We start from the raw sequence: 15064 nt of genomic DNA on the forward strand, positions 1-15064 counted from the left end.
TTCTTGGGTCTTTAGCCAACAGATTCTCCTGGTCCAGTAGAACTCATTGTTGCAGGAAGTTTTTCTTTCAGCTATTCAAACTCTTTACCCACTGTAGCCACAACATTATTTTTTTCTGTGGTGATATACTGTCTAATAAGAATCAGCCATTCAAATGCTTTTTTGGATTACATGCAAACTCATTACGTTGCATTCACAGTTCTGCTGTCTCTTGTCCTCATGAAGGGAAGAGAAGTCTTACAGCCACTTCCTTAGAGAGACACCTTCTTAAGCTCAGGTGTTGAGCTTTGCTTGTGGCAGTAGTCTTTATGCCATTCACCCCTAAAAGAAGCTATATCTCAACTGTTCCCTTGCCTGTAGGCTACTTAAGATCTGTAGAATTATTTGGGTTGGAAGGGACCTCTGGAAGTCATCTATTCCCCTCATTTGAAACCAGCTCTCATTGAAAGGGCCAGCTCAAAGTCAGATACCACCAATATCTTTATACGGTTCTTTTCTTCATAAGTCATATTTTCTCCATCAATCTTACTGATAGTGCAGAAACAGTCTTATCTGTATCAATAGGGAGCACTGAGCACTTCTGAGCACTATATATTTCTGCCTCTCTGCAGAAAAGGTTTATCATTACTCCGACTTTACAGAAGCATGATGAATACAAAACAGCGCAGCGGTTTCACAGTCTCTCATAGAGCAGTGGTCATCCAGCTGGCAGGTGTCAGATTTGGAAACTGGAGTTTTTATCTCTTGGGTCCCGCGGAGTGCTCTGTAAACACTGTGCAGTAATCTCTTGGTTGTAGGACTTATTTTTCTGAGCCATATCACAGAATCGCAGAAGGGTTGATGTTGGAAGCGAGCTCTAGAGGCCATTTTGTCCAAACCCCCCTGTTCAAGCAGGGTCACTTAGAGCCTGTCGCTATCTGTGTCCAGACAGCTTTTGAATATCTCCAAGCAGGGAGACTCCACAGTCTCCCTGGGCAACCTGTGCCAGTGCTCTGTCACTCTCAGTAAAAAACTGTTTCCTGACAAGGAGCACACCACCTGAGCCCCCATGCCCTTGACTACTGTCCCCCCAAGTGCTCTGTAGTCACTTTTAATACTGTCCAGTTTCCACTCGCGGTGTCATTTGTGCCCATGTGAAATAACAATAGGGAGTAGTAGTCAGAGGGCCAGATAAACCCCACAACATCCTGGCAGACAGCAAAACTCTCTAGATGATTGATTGGGTTGACAGATGGGTGCCTGTGTCCCCCTACAGCAGGGAGTCTCCCATTACAATGACTTGCTGCTTCTTTCTGGTAGTCTTTTATGGTTTAGGGGTTGGGTAGACCAGATATTTTGCTTGTCAGCAGATCTGGCTCCTCTTCAACCTTGAGGGCAATAACATATTTTGCAGCTGTAAGCCCTTAGGTGGGGCAGATCCTTCCTCTCAGTGTGACAAGTCATCAGCTTCCATCATTCTCTTTCTCCAGAGGTTTCTCTTCCATTGGTAGTGGGGGTTGACAATACTTGCTTCTCTACTGCAGATGGGGGCTTAGGTTCTTCAAGATGTGGAGCTGCAGAGAACATCCTGTTTCTCTCTCTTTCATCTTCTCTCATGCTGCACAGCCTGCTCACTTCTTACGTAACTCCTCCAAGACAGCACAGCTACTGCAGGACAAAGGGCCATCTCTCCTGGCATCAGAGAGAGCCCCCAGGGACTCCCCGCAGCCTGAGACACTTGCAGGGCTGCATCCACCCTCTGAAGCTCAGTCTGGGTGCAAGCCTCGACCCTAGCACAGACAGCTATTCCAACATTCTACTGGGGAAAATAGTGGCACATTACCACCGTGTCTAAGACTTGTACTATGGCGTGATTTCAACTGAGGCCCCCTTACTTCATCCCTTTCTGTGCGTCCTGCTGTGCTAACCGCTGTGTCTGTTGGCTGCCTCTGTTAGCCACACTCTCTTAAGCTGCTGTGTGTGAGGGTTCTGCATATTCACTCCAAGGGGAACAGTTAGGAAATGTTGACCTTGCTAAATCACAATAGAGCTCAGTGCCTGTGCATTTGTAAACTTAAATATTTTGCTTTCCTTCTAAAGCAAGGCATAGGCTGATTTTACGGAGTACTGAGTTAGAAATTAACTTGTGACTAAGAGATGTCTTACTGGCTTCAAAGCCAATTTTGTTCAAAATTGCTACATTATATGGCATGCCAGTCCCCTCTTTTGGAATTCCTGTTCTACTTTGATAGCAGCATTATAAAACGTTAAGTAGTTTACAAATTCAAGTGGGTGAGTCTCAGAAGTTATAAATTTTGTGGATTAAGCAATCAGAATTTGAGGAACTTACAAGCTCTGGTGAACACCTACAATTTCAAATGAAGGAGGAGTTGGGCCAGATGTTTTCTTCTTTCTGTCACACTCCTAATCCAGTATTTGCTGTAATATCTTTCTTCTGTTATGTGTGCTCTTGGCCAAGTACCAAATGGTCTCAATTTCTGTAGATCAAGTTGAGAGTTATAAGTCTGTGTACACTGGTTTTTAAGGGAGCAAAACTTTTACATGTCCTTAGTTCAGTGTTCCTTTCTACTTTCTTTATAGAGTGCCTGGAATAACAATTGCTACAGACATCATCTGTGGTTTTCCAGGAGAGACTGATGAAGATTTTCAAGAAACAGTGAAACTTGTAGAACAGTACAGATTTCCAAGCTTGTTTATTAATCAATTTTACCCACGCCCCGGAACCCCAGCTGCAAAAATGCGTCAAGTTCCAGCTGCAGTGGTAAGATCCATTTTCTTGTGCCACTGTACATGGTGTACTCAAATGTCTTTACGTACATAAAGCATATATGTGAAAATATAGATTTTTTTGCAGAACTATGCCACAATTCAGTTAATTTTTTTTTTTTTTTTAGTCCAGTGAGTTAAATGATTGTTGAATTGCCTTTAGAGGTTAGCTAAATCACTGAATGCATTTTCATATATAAATTACTCTTCAGATTGTTAGGGAAAGTAAAATAGTGGTTATACTGAAGTCATGTCTTCTTTCTATCAAGTTTCGGCTGAATGAATACCAGCAGAGGTAGCTGATTGATTTTGCATATTGTTTTTTTCCATTTTAAGACTTTTGTGACTCCAGCAATCTCAAGCTTATTGTGAATAATTATGTGAAGTATTAATAATAGAGCAATGATAATTTCTGATTTATTTGTCCAATATCAAATTTGAAGGCAACTTCTTTTCAAGACTCTCTTTATACACTGCTTATAAGCTCTGCTTCCTTCAGCCTGTGTGTTAAAGGCCATTGATAAAATTGGCATTAATCTTTCAGTTTTCAGGTGTTTTCCTCCTTTCTTTCTATTTTTGAGTGAGAAATATAACTCTTCCTGACATTCTCATCTCAAATTCCCATAAGGAAAACAGCCTGTTTTAATATAGAAGGGAGATGGCTATTTGCTGCATTTTACCTGGTATAAATAGCTATTTATAAGCAATAATAACAGCAATCACATCTGAAGGCGAGGTTTGATTTATTTTTTGAAAATTGAATTTGTATTTTTTGTAACCTGAATCTCAAAACAAGTATACAAGACTGATGGCTGTACAATAATTCAACTTGTTATTTCATTATTATGGGCATAAATAACATTTATAGTTACTTTCATTGTAAGAATGAAAGTCAGCCAACAATGTAAATCAGTTTAAACAAAAAACCTTTTCTTTCAATTTATGTATCCTGCTACACCAACATGAAATCAAAACTACATATCAGTAATTCTATCCCTTCGCATATACATCTGAAAGCGAAAGAATTTCTGCCTACTCTCAGTATATACCACAAATTGCATAGGATGTGTCAGCTGCTGAAGACACAAAATGAGATTATATTTGGCTTTTTGAATTTATTGTTTGGAGCTTGAGCAATGACGGCTCATTTATTGTAGGCTATCTCATAATGGGAAATACTGAGTTTTCAAATATAAATAGCTGATGTTGAAATAGTCTGCTTACTGTAACCAACTCATTCTCTTGAATTATTTTTATTAGTTTTGAATGCTTTTTAAAAATTTGAAAGTGAAAAAAATACAGAAGCATCATTTTTGGACGTTAGGAAGCTTAAAAATTAAAACATTGATTTATGTCTCTGTTTTGTTTGTGTTCGTTCATCCTCAAGTTTTTAAGCATGCTATTTTCACAGGAGGTGCAAAAAGCTTAAGTTAATTTACCCTCTTCTGTTTAACTGGGTACCATGGGAAGCCACTATGTGAAGAGCTAAATTATTAAAAGAACATTAGCTGTTCTGTGGTTAAGAGTGTTACTTGGAAAATGGTAATGTCATTTTAACCCAGTTTTACATTCGTTTTTTTTATTTGTAGTACTAGTGCTTATTGCTTTCAGTTAATTAGAACTTTCAAAGAAGATGAGGCCTCTAATCCAGGGCTGATGAAAATCTGTAATTAATAGATTTTGTTTCTCTCTTTTCTCTCCCCTCCCCATTCTCCCACCCCAGTTCTCCAAAAATCCCGTGTTATGAGAGCCTTTTTTTTCTTTTCTCTCTTTGTAGAAATGGAGAGTAACTAGTCAAACAGAGCAAGAAGAGCTTGTGCTAATCTCTTATGTTTTATATTCACATTACTGCTAGACAGAACCTGATGGTCTATCATGCAACATCAAGCATGGACAGGCATTTCATTTGTCATTACTTGCCTAGTGTAACATGTATGATTCTCTGCGAGGAGAAGGAAGTAGCGCATTACCATCCACGTTATGCACTCTTACCCCTTTAATAAAATATTATTTGTGTCATCTTCCTGTTAATGAATTTAATTCGTTGCATTAGCAGGAGAAATAGCACATAAAGTGACATACAACTGTTATGTGCATCTGTACGTGTGATACATTGTATTACCAGCCTGAAGTTGTGAACTAGTGTTTTTACAGGATGTTCGTGACATTATCCTTTGCGGTGGATCTGATGGTAGGATCTTGTCCTGTGAAAATAATTTTGTCTGTATTATTTAACTACAAATGCTGAACCAGTGAGCAAGTTACTTAACAGTTGTTATTCTTGTCTTTAGAAAAAAAAACCTGGGTCCATTTGTTATGTTATTTTAGCTTTGCAATACTTCTGCAATGGACAGATCTATAGCTATTTGCAAACTGCTCCACATTACTGAATTTCACTTCTCCAAGACAGCTCCAGTGATTCTGCCAAAGTATCACAGCTGCAATAATGTATTTGCTTTGTTGATTTCTTTTAAGTTAGCTCTTTTTAGGAAGACCTTATGACTTTTAGGGACTAAAACTAAACATAGTAGCATTTGATGCTTTCAAATTTTTAGTGGATAGTTTTGATGGAAGTTGTAAATATAATTCCCTTTTTGGGGAAAATCCTCATTTGAGTTTATCTTAATAGAAAAAAAACCCAAACAAACAGTAGGTCGACATAGAATCTTCCCTTCACATAGATAATTTAGCTTTGAAAACCTTACAGGCACTGATTTTTTTCTAAAAGGACAGATGACACTAATCCAGATGGACAGTTCTGCCACCATAAATTCAGAAAAGACAGTTAAGGCTGCAGGCCTTTCTTGTTTCTCCTAGAGAAAAAATGTCCATGGAGAATCAGACATCTGTCTAAATGGTCTTGTAATTTCATAACCATCACTTAGATTATGCTTACCATAAATGTTGTCTCCAGTTCAGAGAAAAGAGCACAGTTAAGCAATATGAGGCATGATTTTTTGTTGTTGTTGTTGTTTCAGGGGTTTTTAATAAGCAATTGCAGTGATGCTGAGTCACATACATGAGAGTCAACGTATTGTTCAGAACTGAAGTGCTACTTTTCTTGACTTTTACGCCCATTTTATCCACCTACTGCTAAATACATTGTTTCAGAAATTATTCTGGATGCTTGTTGTCTCCAGTGGGCTATCTGTAGAAAATTCTCACTCTAAAGTGCATTAACTATGAAATGCTATTTTGTAGATTGTTGTTATCATCGTCATCACTATCATCATCATTTTGGACCTGGATTTCTCCATTTCCCGATTGCATTCAATTCTAAAAGTGATAGTGCTGATAGTTGTGTAACTCAAATTACAGACTAGACATAAATATTTTAATAAGCAGCATAAGAACATGATTTAGATGTGACTAGTACAGATTTTATATTTAGCTGCATTGCAAATGATCAGAATGCTTTAATTCTAAGTGTAAAAATTAATCTTTTTGTCTAAAATTAAAGATCTGTAATACTTTATGTTCTTAATTTTAATTTCTGTGTTCTTTATTTTTTCAAGGCAACTATTAGTTGTCTGGGAACTCCCTGTCCTTGAGATTTGGTCCATCACAATTTGTGAAAGCTTTAGGGTTCATCATCATCTCAGGATCAGCTGGATTTCCATCACATGGAAATATCGTGAGGAAATAGTCATTTTAAAAATAGGGATCTTAGTAAAGTACAGTTGGGTTCGTCTCTACTGAGAATAGGAGATGGCAGCTGTTTTGAGAGCAGTAATGTGACTGCAGCTTCATGATTATGCTGCCTTTAACTGCAGTGAGGATTCTAACATTTCTATATGTATTTTCAGTAGTGTAATCAATCCAGTTTCAATTATTGGTGTAATTATTGTATTTTTTTTTAAAGCATTGTGATGCCTAGAGAAAAGATTTAGCTATTCGCTTCCTCTTACAATCTCTTTCCTTCTCTCTTTCTATATATCATCAAATAATTACTTTGCTCCCAGATAGAAAATTTTATGTTAGTCGGCTACTGAACCTTGCCTTTAATTCCTGTGAAGAGTGTCTCCTTGAATTTTTCTCTCTGTATTAGTTGTATTAAGCACCCTGCTTACTATACTGAGGTGAATAACCAAATAACAAACTTCATAACAACTACTGTTTGATCTCAAAAATAATTTGCTTCGGGAATAGAGGTAGGTATAGGATATTTTCTTTTACAGTGTACAGTGGGGAGTTACTGCAGTCTTTCAGTACTTGAAGGGAAAGGTGGGCATGCCATGACTATGGTGGACAAAGATGTGAGACCTTGTCTTACATCTGAAAGTGTCTACCCAGTCTCCAAAAGCTCAGTTTTCAGCAGCCTTCATCCCAAGCAGTACTTGCCTGTCTACCATCTGTCCACATCCAAATGAGGTGTCCAGACAAAACTGCTCTATCTAAAACCTCATCCATCTGCATCTGGGCATTTATCTGTTAAATATACCCATTGTTACTAGGGAAAAAATAAAATAAAATCCATGATCAGACATTGTATCCTCCTCCAGTTACTCAAACCATCACTTAGATCTGTCACTATATTTACCAATTGTAGAAGCAATACATAATGGGCTAAGAGATTTTTTTTTTCTATTAGGGTACCATATGCACTTTCTTGGTGTTGTCTGCCAGACAAGTTGTATTTGACCATTTCTGTGGGAGCAAATCAACCATCTTGTATTTTATGTCCATATGATGGCTACTTATTTTTCTGAGGCTGCTTTGCTTTTGCTTCCCTCTAAGAGGTCTCCAAGTTTCCTGACACCCTTTCATGACTGAGTGGCTGCAGATCCCCCATGTCTATCTTAACCAATGAAAATTCTGCAGGGCACTAGAAACAGGTATTCTTGGGTACCAGCAGATACAGTATGATGTTTAATTCCTCCTCTTGTGGACAGCTATAGGTTTTGTAGTTCTGAATCTCCACACACAAACAGCTCAATCTTCTTTGGTAGCTCATATGCTCTTACCTATTCAAAATAAAATTATCTGTGTGTCACCAAACCATCCTTGGCTGACTGAGAAATAACGTCATTCCTGTCAGGCAATATTAGCTCTTCACTACTTCAGAGCTTTGTAACTCCAAGCAGCAAGACAGCAAATGGAATGGCATTGCTTGTGCAAAAGACACCTTTTGCTCTTCTCACAACTCTGAAGGAAAGGGAGCACAGCTGAACCTTGTAGTTGTACCATCAAAGAAAAGGCTAGTAAGCTCCCCATTGAGCAGACAGTAAGGAGAGATGACAGTTAAGGGCTGCTCTAGCCTTTGAGCATGTGCTCGAGGCATTAGTGGGTAGTGATGTGGCACAATGTCCTAGGGAAGCCAGGGTCGTGGCTGGGGCAAGCAAAGAATTAATCTGCTGTCTGGGGTGGATTTTATAGAGTTTCATGTACTCTGTGATGTATGAGGGAACCAATTGCACTGTTAAGTGCACCACTCTCACTTGCAGGTGAGAGTATGCAGCTTTGGATGGTGTTGATTAGTTAATGTGATTTAAATGCCCAGAAGGGAAGGGACCATCTCCCTTGTTTCTAATACTCACCAGCATAGCAGATTCAGTAATACTTCTTACCTTAGCTAATGTTGCCCAATACAAAAATCATACAATGGGAATATGTAGGGATATTCTTCTAAAATTAAGAAAGAGACCTGGGGAGATCAGGACGTGGGAGATAAGAAAGAAAAAGAAAAGTAAGTAAAGGAACAATGCCACTTATTCAACTATACTTCTAGTCTGATCTACCAGTACTACCTCTGAGCTCCCTTGTTAAGTTCTGTGACTAAATGGCATTACGTGACCCGGGAATTAGATGCAGCTGTGATAACTGCTTCTGGTGAATCAAAGATGCTTGGCCCCCGATACCCCACACACGCACATGCGATAATGCGTGGTGTAATGTGCAGAATGTACTTCATGTGTAAGAGAAGCCAAGACTGATTAATGTCTTGACTGCTGAGCCTCTGTAGTACACTTTGGTTTTTTATAACAGTATGGTTTTATTTATTGCTTGCTAGTCTGCCAGATAAAGACCTGAGTGAAGACTTTTATGGCAAGTTTGGGACCAGAGACTTAAAAATGTGAAGGCTGGAGGGGGAGGCAGACCATGAAGGAAAAAAACAATATATAATTCTTCATATTTGTCACTGAACCATTGAAGTATTCCAAGTTAGCATTTTCCAGCAAGTTTTGTACTTGCTTTCTGGTTTTATTTACACTGTGTTTCCTTCTGGGTTTTTTGTGAGAATGACATGTGAGGTACTGCAGAAAGCCTTGCAAACCATCAAGATACCTATGATTTCTCTTATCTGCAAGCCCAGTTAATCTCTGATGGGATTCATTTTGATTGATATAGCTGTGGGTAGGAAATCAGTGTTGGCTCTTTTCTGGATGTTTACAAATAGTTTTGCATATTTTCCTCCCTATTTTTCCAGGAACTACATAAACTGACAGACCTATGAAAGCCTGCTTCCTCCTTTTTCTCTGTTTTAAAAATGGTCAAAACATTTGACTTTTTTTATGTTGTATCTTTTAAATCTACCAGAGTGCTCACCATTCAGTGTGCAGCCAGAACCGCAGGTTTGTGCTATGAATTCAAAGGAAGGTGATTACCCATGAATAGTTTTTTTGTGGTTAGACAAAGCTACTGAATAGATTTTTACAAAAGTTTAAAGGCAGTTTTATTTTAGAGCTAGATTCAGCTCAAGTTCAAACCACTTGAAGTTATTTGACCAGCTGCTGAAATGAAATCTGTTTTTGTTGCTGTGGGAGACAAGTTGAGCTGGTAGGTTTTAAAAGAGGTTGTACCCTTTTGCAAAGCTATAAATGATCTGCCTATGGAGCTGCTGAAAATTCAGCTCATAGGTGAATCTGGGAATGAGTTAAATTGCGCAGTCACAGCTGGGCTGTGCAGAATCAGACCCCTGAGAAAGGAAAAGAATGTTTTGGCTCTAGCCTAGAGCCATGGCTCTTAAATCTTGCACTCCTCTACTTCACTGGTAGAATTCAAGTCTTACAGTTAGACTGTCTTGCTTGAGAAAGCAAGTCAAAATTCAAGGCTAGACTGGAAATACAATTAAGAAACCAAGTTGGTATTCTACTTTTTTGAATTTTGCTTTGTTTTTTCCAGCAGAAACTGGAATGAAAATACCAACAGCTTTCTCATAAACTTTATACAAATTCAATTTGAAAATTTGAGTCTCAAGGTAAATGTACAGTGATGGGTTTGACCTAGGCCATGTTGCTAAGAAAAAGAATTAATGGACCCTAAAATAAAATGTGAAGAATATACATGTGCAGGAAGAGGCAGAGTTCCTTCTGAACTTCACTATCAAACCAGAAATAGTTACAGAATTTGTAAAGATTCTGAAACCTTCACCAACATCGTATAATCTTGTGGGTTAGTGGTTTTAGCAATGTAATGTCCACGTGTTGGCCATCCAATATGAAAAAGATATGTTTAGGAAAGTGTAGTCCTGTAAGATTTGTAGTGGCCACAAGCATTCATTACGCAACATCCTTCCCCTGTGAGCCTGTCTGGAAATCCTGATGGAATTCTGAGATTTTAGTTGCATGGAAGCTGAAATAGCATTAGGAGTTTTGTATACCACATACTTCTGCACTGAATATAAGGGAAGGAAGGTACTCTTGACAGATAAGGTGAAACAGTCTTAGATTTTAAGGAAGAAAACAATTTTTCTCTCCAATATAAATATATGTGATCAGCATCACAGGTAAATTTCTCCTTTCACTATAAATCTTTTCCTCAGAAAAATTCAGAAGTCAAAAAATGGAAATTTAATTTAGTGAAATGAGTTTAGTGGTGTCATAGAGGTTTTTTTGGTTTGTTTTTGGTTTTGGGTTTTTTTTTTTTTTTTGCAGGCTTTTGTGATTTAGCATCCATTGCAATTGCTTATAAAAATGCAGAAGAGTATATCATTCTTCTGTATTTTCTACCTAAACTTAATCAAAATTTTCAAGATTATAATATTGTTCTTCAAAAGAAGTTTATATAAAATGGCATCAGGATAAACTCAATGCATAAATTTATTTTTCTTCTGTTATGTTTAAATCACGGTACAAGCTGCATGAATACACACGTATATGGAGTATATCAGAAGCCTCTGCCATTAATTTCAAGGACTGAATCAGTAAGACAGAAGTCATGAGGGCAATAAAAGCTGAAAATTGCGTGTCTTTTTTCCTTTACCAGAGATTACGAATTATGTACTCTGATCTGGGGCTTCAACTTGGAATGTTACAGGAAGTTGAAAGACTGTTTTGTAAACTCTCTCTTCCCTGATAGGGAATTGAAGCGAGGCAGAGAGAGGAACAACAATTTCTGCAAACACCTTTTACTCATTAAGCTGTTGTTATTAGTAGAACCAAGCTGTTATTGTTAAAAGCAGGTAACTATTTGCACAACACATTCATTTAGTCACTGGCATTTACTCGCATGCTCACTTGTGATTACCTGTGGAGCAGCAGCTAGGAAGCCAGCCCCAGGGGTGTGCTCAGATGTCAGCCTATGGCTTAGAGGTGGGTACTTGGAATGTCCCTCAGAAGGATCTTTGTTCCTTTAGGTATAAATGTAATCTCGCAGTCTTCATCTGTATATAAGAGTCACCACCCTTTTGGGTGTGGTCCAAGTCTCTTTGTCTGTTGTTCACCGTAATGGCCTTGGGCAGATTGAACAGACTGTTGATGTCCTGAGTATCTTAGTTATTACAGATTCAGCATGAGTACTAGTCTTCAGATCTTATTAGTCCCTGGAAAATTTTCATATGCTATGTTTTCAGCAGGTAATGTTCCTGTTACAACTCCGTCCAAATCCATAGATGCCTGTAGAACACATTCATACAAGCTCATATAGAGGAGACCTCTCTGGCAACTGGATGTTACGTTTATGTATTTTATCCTCTTCCTTGGATCATAATGCAGTGGAAGAATCAGGGAAGAAGTTTTAACTGTGTCTTTTTGTAACTTTTACTTCAATTACAGTTGGGTAACTTCTGTAATACTGGAATTTTTTTCTTTTTTTTAATTCAGAATTTTAATACACTTTATGAACCAGTCTGCCCAGAGCTGGAAACAGTGCTAGCAGTTTTAAACATAAGGGAGTATTGCCCATAACTTAATCCCTGAAATTGAATGTATGCAGCAGAACAGAAAGGTCTATTAGTTTCAAAAAACCCCCTCTTCACTTTGGCAATTCCAGGCTTCCTCAAATGAGAGCATGGTTTAGATTTAATAGTTTGTGACTTAACACAGATAGCAAATGAATTTGTATCATGGAAGTGACTAAGCTTGTCTATCATTTCTGAATCATGTGACATTTATGAAAGCCCATAAAATGTGTTTTGGAGCAAAAAAGAACACTGAAATATCCTGTGGTGGGTTCTTGGTGGCCCTTTCTTTAACTTCATCTGTCTTTGATAATGCAAGTACACTACTTCAAGGCTGCTATAGTCAATCAGGTCACTGAGTGCTTTGGAACTCCTATCTTCCTCTGTTTTCATTGCTGCGCCTGCACCTCTGGTCGTTGGGCTAAAAATCCATGTAGAACTTGGAATTGCTGAAAAACTGGAAGTAGAGTGGAGGACTGAATAACAGATTAAGGTGAAACAGTGAGGGCAGTTTTTCTGTGTCTAGTGAATTTGTGTCGTGAATACATGAACGATCTCTCCCACACAGCAAGCACTTGAGCAGTGTACCGCTCGCTATTCATACCACACTGTACCTTCTGAATCACTTCTGCTCTTTTTGTTCTTTCTGGGATGCTGGAAAACCTGGTGCTTTCAAGGCTGCTGTTGTGCAAGAGAGCACACAGATACCTCACCAGATTATAAAATGGAAAAGAGTGCACTGCAGACAGGTCAGTCCTGGTTATGTGTATGTAAGCCCTTATATGTCCTGGGCTCAACATATGTATCTAAAAATTACATTTCATTACTAGCATGTAGTTTGCAGTTCATTCTGATTTACATTATTGTATAACTGGGTGCAATAACTATATATTCAAAATCAGTCTGTCCCTCATGACTGATCACTTTATTTCGGATTTTGTCAATCTAATTTGAAATATGGCTGATACCCCAGGACAAGTTTCTGTCGGATACATTTGTACTACAAAATCTTCTTGAGCTAAACAGTCTTCCTAATCAGTTACAGTGGCATCCTTAGAATATTCCCATCTCATATAGATTGACATTTCAGTATGAATTTCAGACATAAAAATCTGCCAGAACTGATACAGAGCATTTTATAAACTGTGCCAAATTTAAGGACCCTCAAGATGAGCAAATCTTGAAAGCCTGTTTGGAAATTAAGGATTTCTTTATGAATGTCTTCAGAATAAATTTTGCATAATTTATCCTCTGCTCAGGGGGAGATATTATTATGAAAAATGACAGGAATAACCAACATTAATCCTTATCTAAATTAAAGAACTGCAATGGACCAGAAGGAATAGAATTCAGTAATATTTGTAAATTACATGAGTTTGAACAGTCTGTATTACATAGCTGGAATTATAGGGGAGGTAAGCAGGAAGAAATTGCAATGCCCATGGTTTAACTGAAAATGGATCCTTCAAGAAATTATGTTCAAATCCTGTACTGATTTTTGACAATGTATTTTTCCAATCCATGTTTTTCCAATCTCTACTTAAAATGTAAAATAGACTAAACTGTGACTGTTTGTGTTGCCATAATCCTGAAGACAGGATGACGTTAATGTTTGCAAATATTTTCTACATTAATATGATTAGTAAAGGTGTGTAAAGTTTTACATATTTTCCTCTTTTAGACAAAAAACACATTACATGTGCCATAAAACTTTGTTTGTTTTTCTTTTTTTTAGAAATAATCACTGAGTATACAAAACACTAAAAAGTATACAAAATATGAATTATGAATGTATAGTTCTGTTGTTAATGGGAGTTGGGAAAAATGTCCACCATCCTGGAACATTGAGGTAAACTGCTGAATATAACACATTGTATACTAAGTGACATTTTCCATGTATGGATAAAAAATTATTGGAAAGTAATTTCTTAAACCAAACTAAATAATGAAATGCACATGTATCAATAGTTAAAGTAGAACAGTGAGTCTATTTTAATAGTAATTCAGGTAGGTTAGGTCAAAGACTAGCTAATCCCCAAATGATTTTGTATGCTTCATTATAGGTAAGAAAGATAGGAATAATACCAGTAGGAGTTAGCTGTAGGAAGTAGAAAACTTGTCAAGCCTGTATTTCACTTCTGCCCTTTCAGACCTTACAGGGCAGAGACGCAAGAGCATAATGAGCACCAGTTACGATGTTATCAAGAAATCTGGCTGGGGCACAGCATTTTTTTCAGGATCATTTCTAAGGGGGTGATGCACTGAATAACTCAAGGTCAAAGAGAATGGTTCACTGGTTTCTGATCACTTTTTAAAAAATTGTTTCGCAGAACAAAAAGCAATCTGTAAACTTTGATAGCATGGCAGTTTCAGTGGCTTGGCTCATATCTGTATTGTGGTTATAGGTACATAGATTTAAAGCTTTATGGATTGAATCTCCCAGCAAGGGTTTTAAATGTACCTTGCTTAGAGTAGTTGCTGCATCTCTCTCTGGTGCTTTGCCAAGTAGCTCTTTGAAAATTCAAGTTAGGCCGGTTGCTGTCTTTAGATAGGGTGCTCCCAGTTCCTAAGTAGGAGTTATGTTTTATAAAAGTTGAGAGTTTGGAACTACCCAAAGCCTTTGTAGTTTTGAGAACACAGGTGTAGTGCAGAGGAAAATCAGTCACAGCTTTGTTACTGCTCAGAAAATGCATGTAACTTAATTTAAAGAACATGAGATATGTTAGATATCTGTTTCAGATATCTCAGCTGTTTCAGAAAATAAAGCTCCTATCTCATGGTTTTTGCTCTTTGCAAGCATCTGTTACGCTGGAGCCTCTGTGCTTTTGGTAATACTGGGAAGAAAATGAAAAGACTTGCAAAGCTGCTTCATTCTTCTCCCGAAATCTGTCAGAGTTGTAGTTAAATTCTACCTTGGCTCACAAAATTTAATGTGGTTTTAATTCTAAATTATGTAATCCATTAGGTACCACACAAGCAGGTAATGTGGTTTTCCAGACTTGTCTGGAGGAAGAACAATGCTGCCATTGGTTGTTAGCATGCTCAAATGTGTGAGATGCTTGATAAGTTCTAAATTAAATAAGGTTCCTGTGGCAAAAGAAAATTGTTTTATAATTCGAACCAGCAGTATATAAAAAAGAAATGGGGAGGATGGTAGGTGAGAAAAGAGAATGGAAATAA

The 15064-nt window shown here is 37.7% G+C and overlaps 1 protein-coding gene across 1 annotated transcript in view; it reads left to right on the forward strand.

The window, feature by feature from the left end:
• CDKAL1 (CDK5 regulatory subunit associated protein 1 like 1) overlaps positions 1-15064 on the forward strand; it is a 395417-nt gene that overhangs the window by 285380 nt on the left and 94973 nt on the right. The window contains exon 12 of the mRNA XM_030489990.1: positions 2581-2761. Coding sequence (XP_030345850.1) covers positions 2581-2761 — 181 coding nt within the window. The remainder of the gene's footprint in view (positions 1-2580; positions 2762-15064) is intronic.

Source organism: Strigops habroptila, chromosome 1, assembly GCF_004027225.2.
Source record: "Strigops habroptila isolate Jane chromosome 1, bStrHab1.2.pri, whole genome shotgun sequence".
NCBI lineage: Eukaryota > Metazoa > Chordata > Aves > Psittaciformes > Psittacidae > Strigops > Strigops habroptila.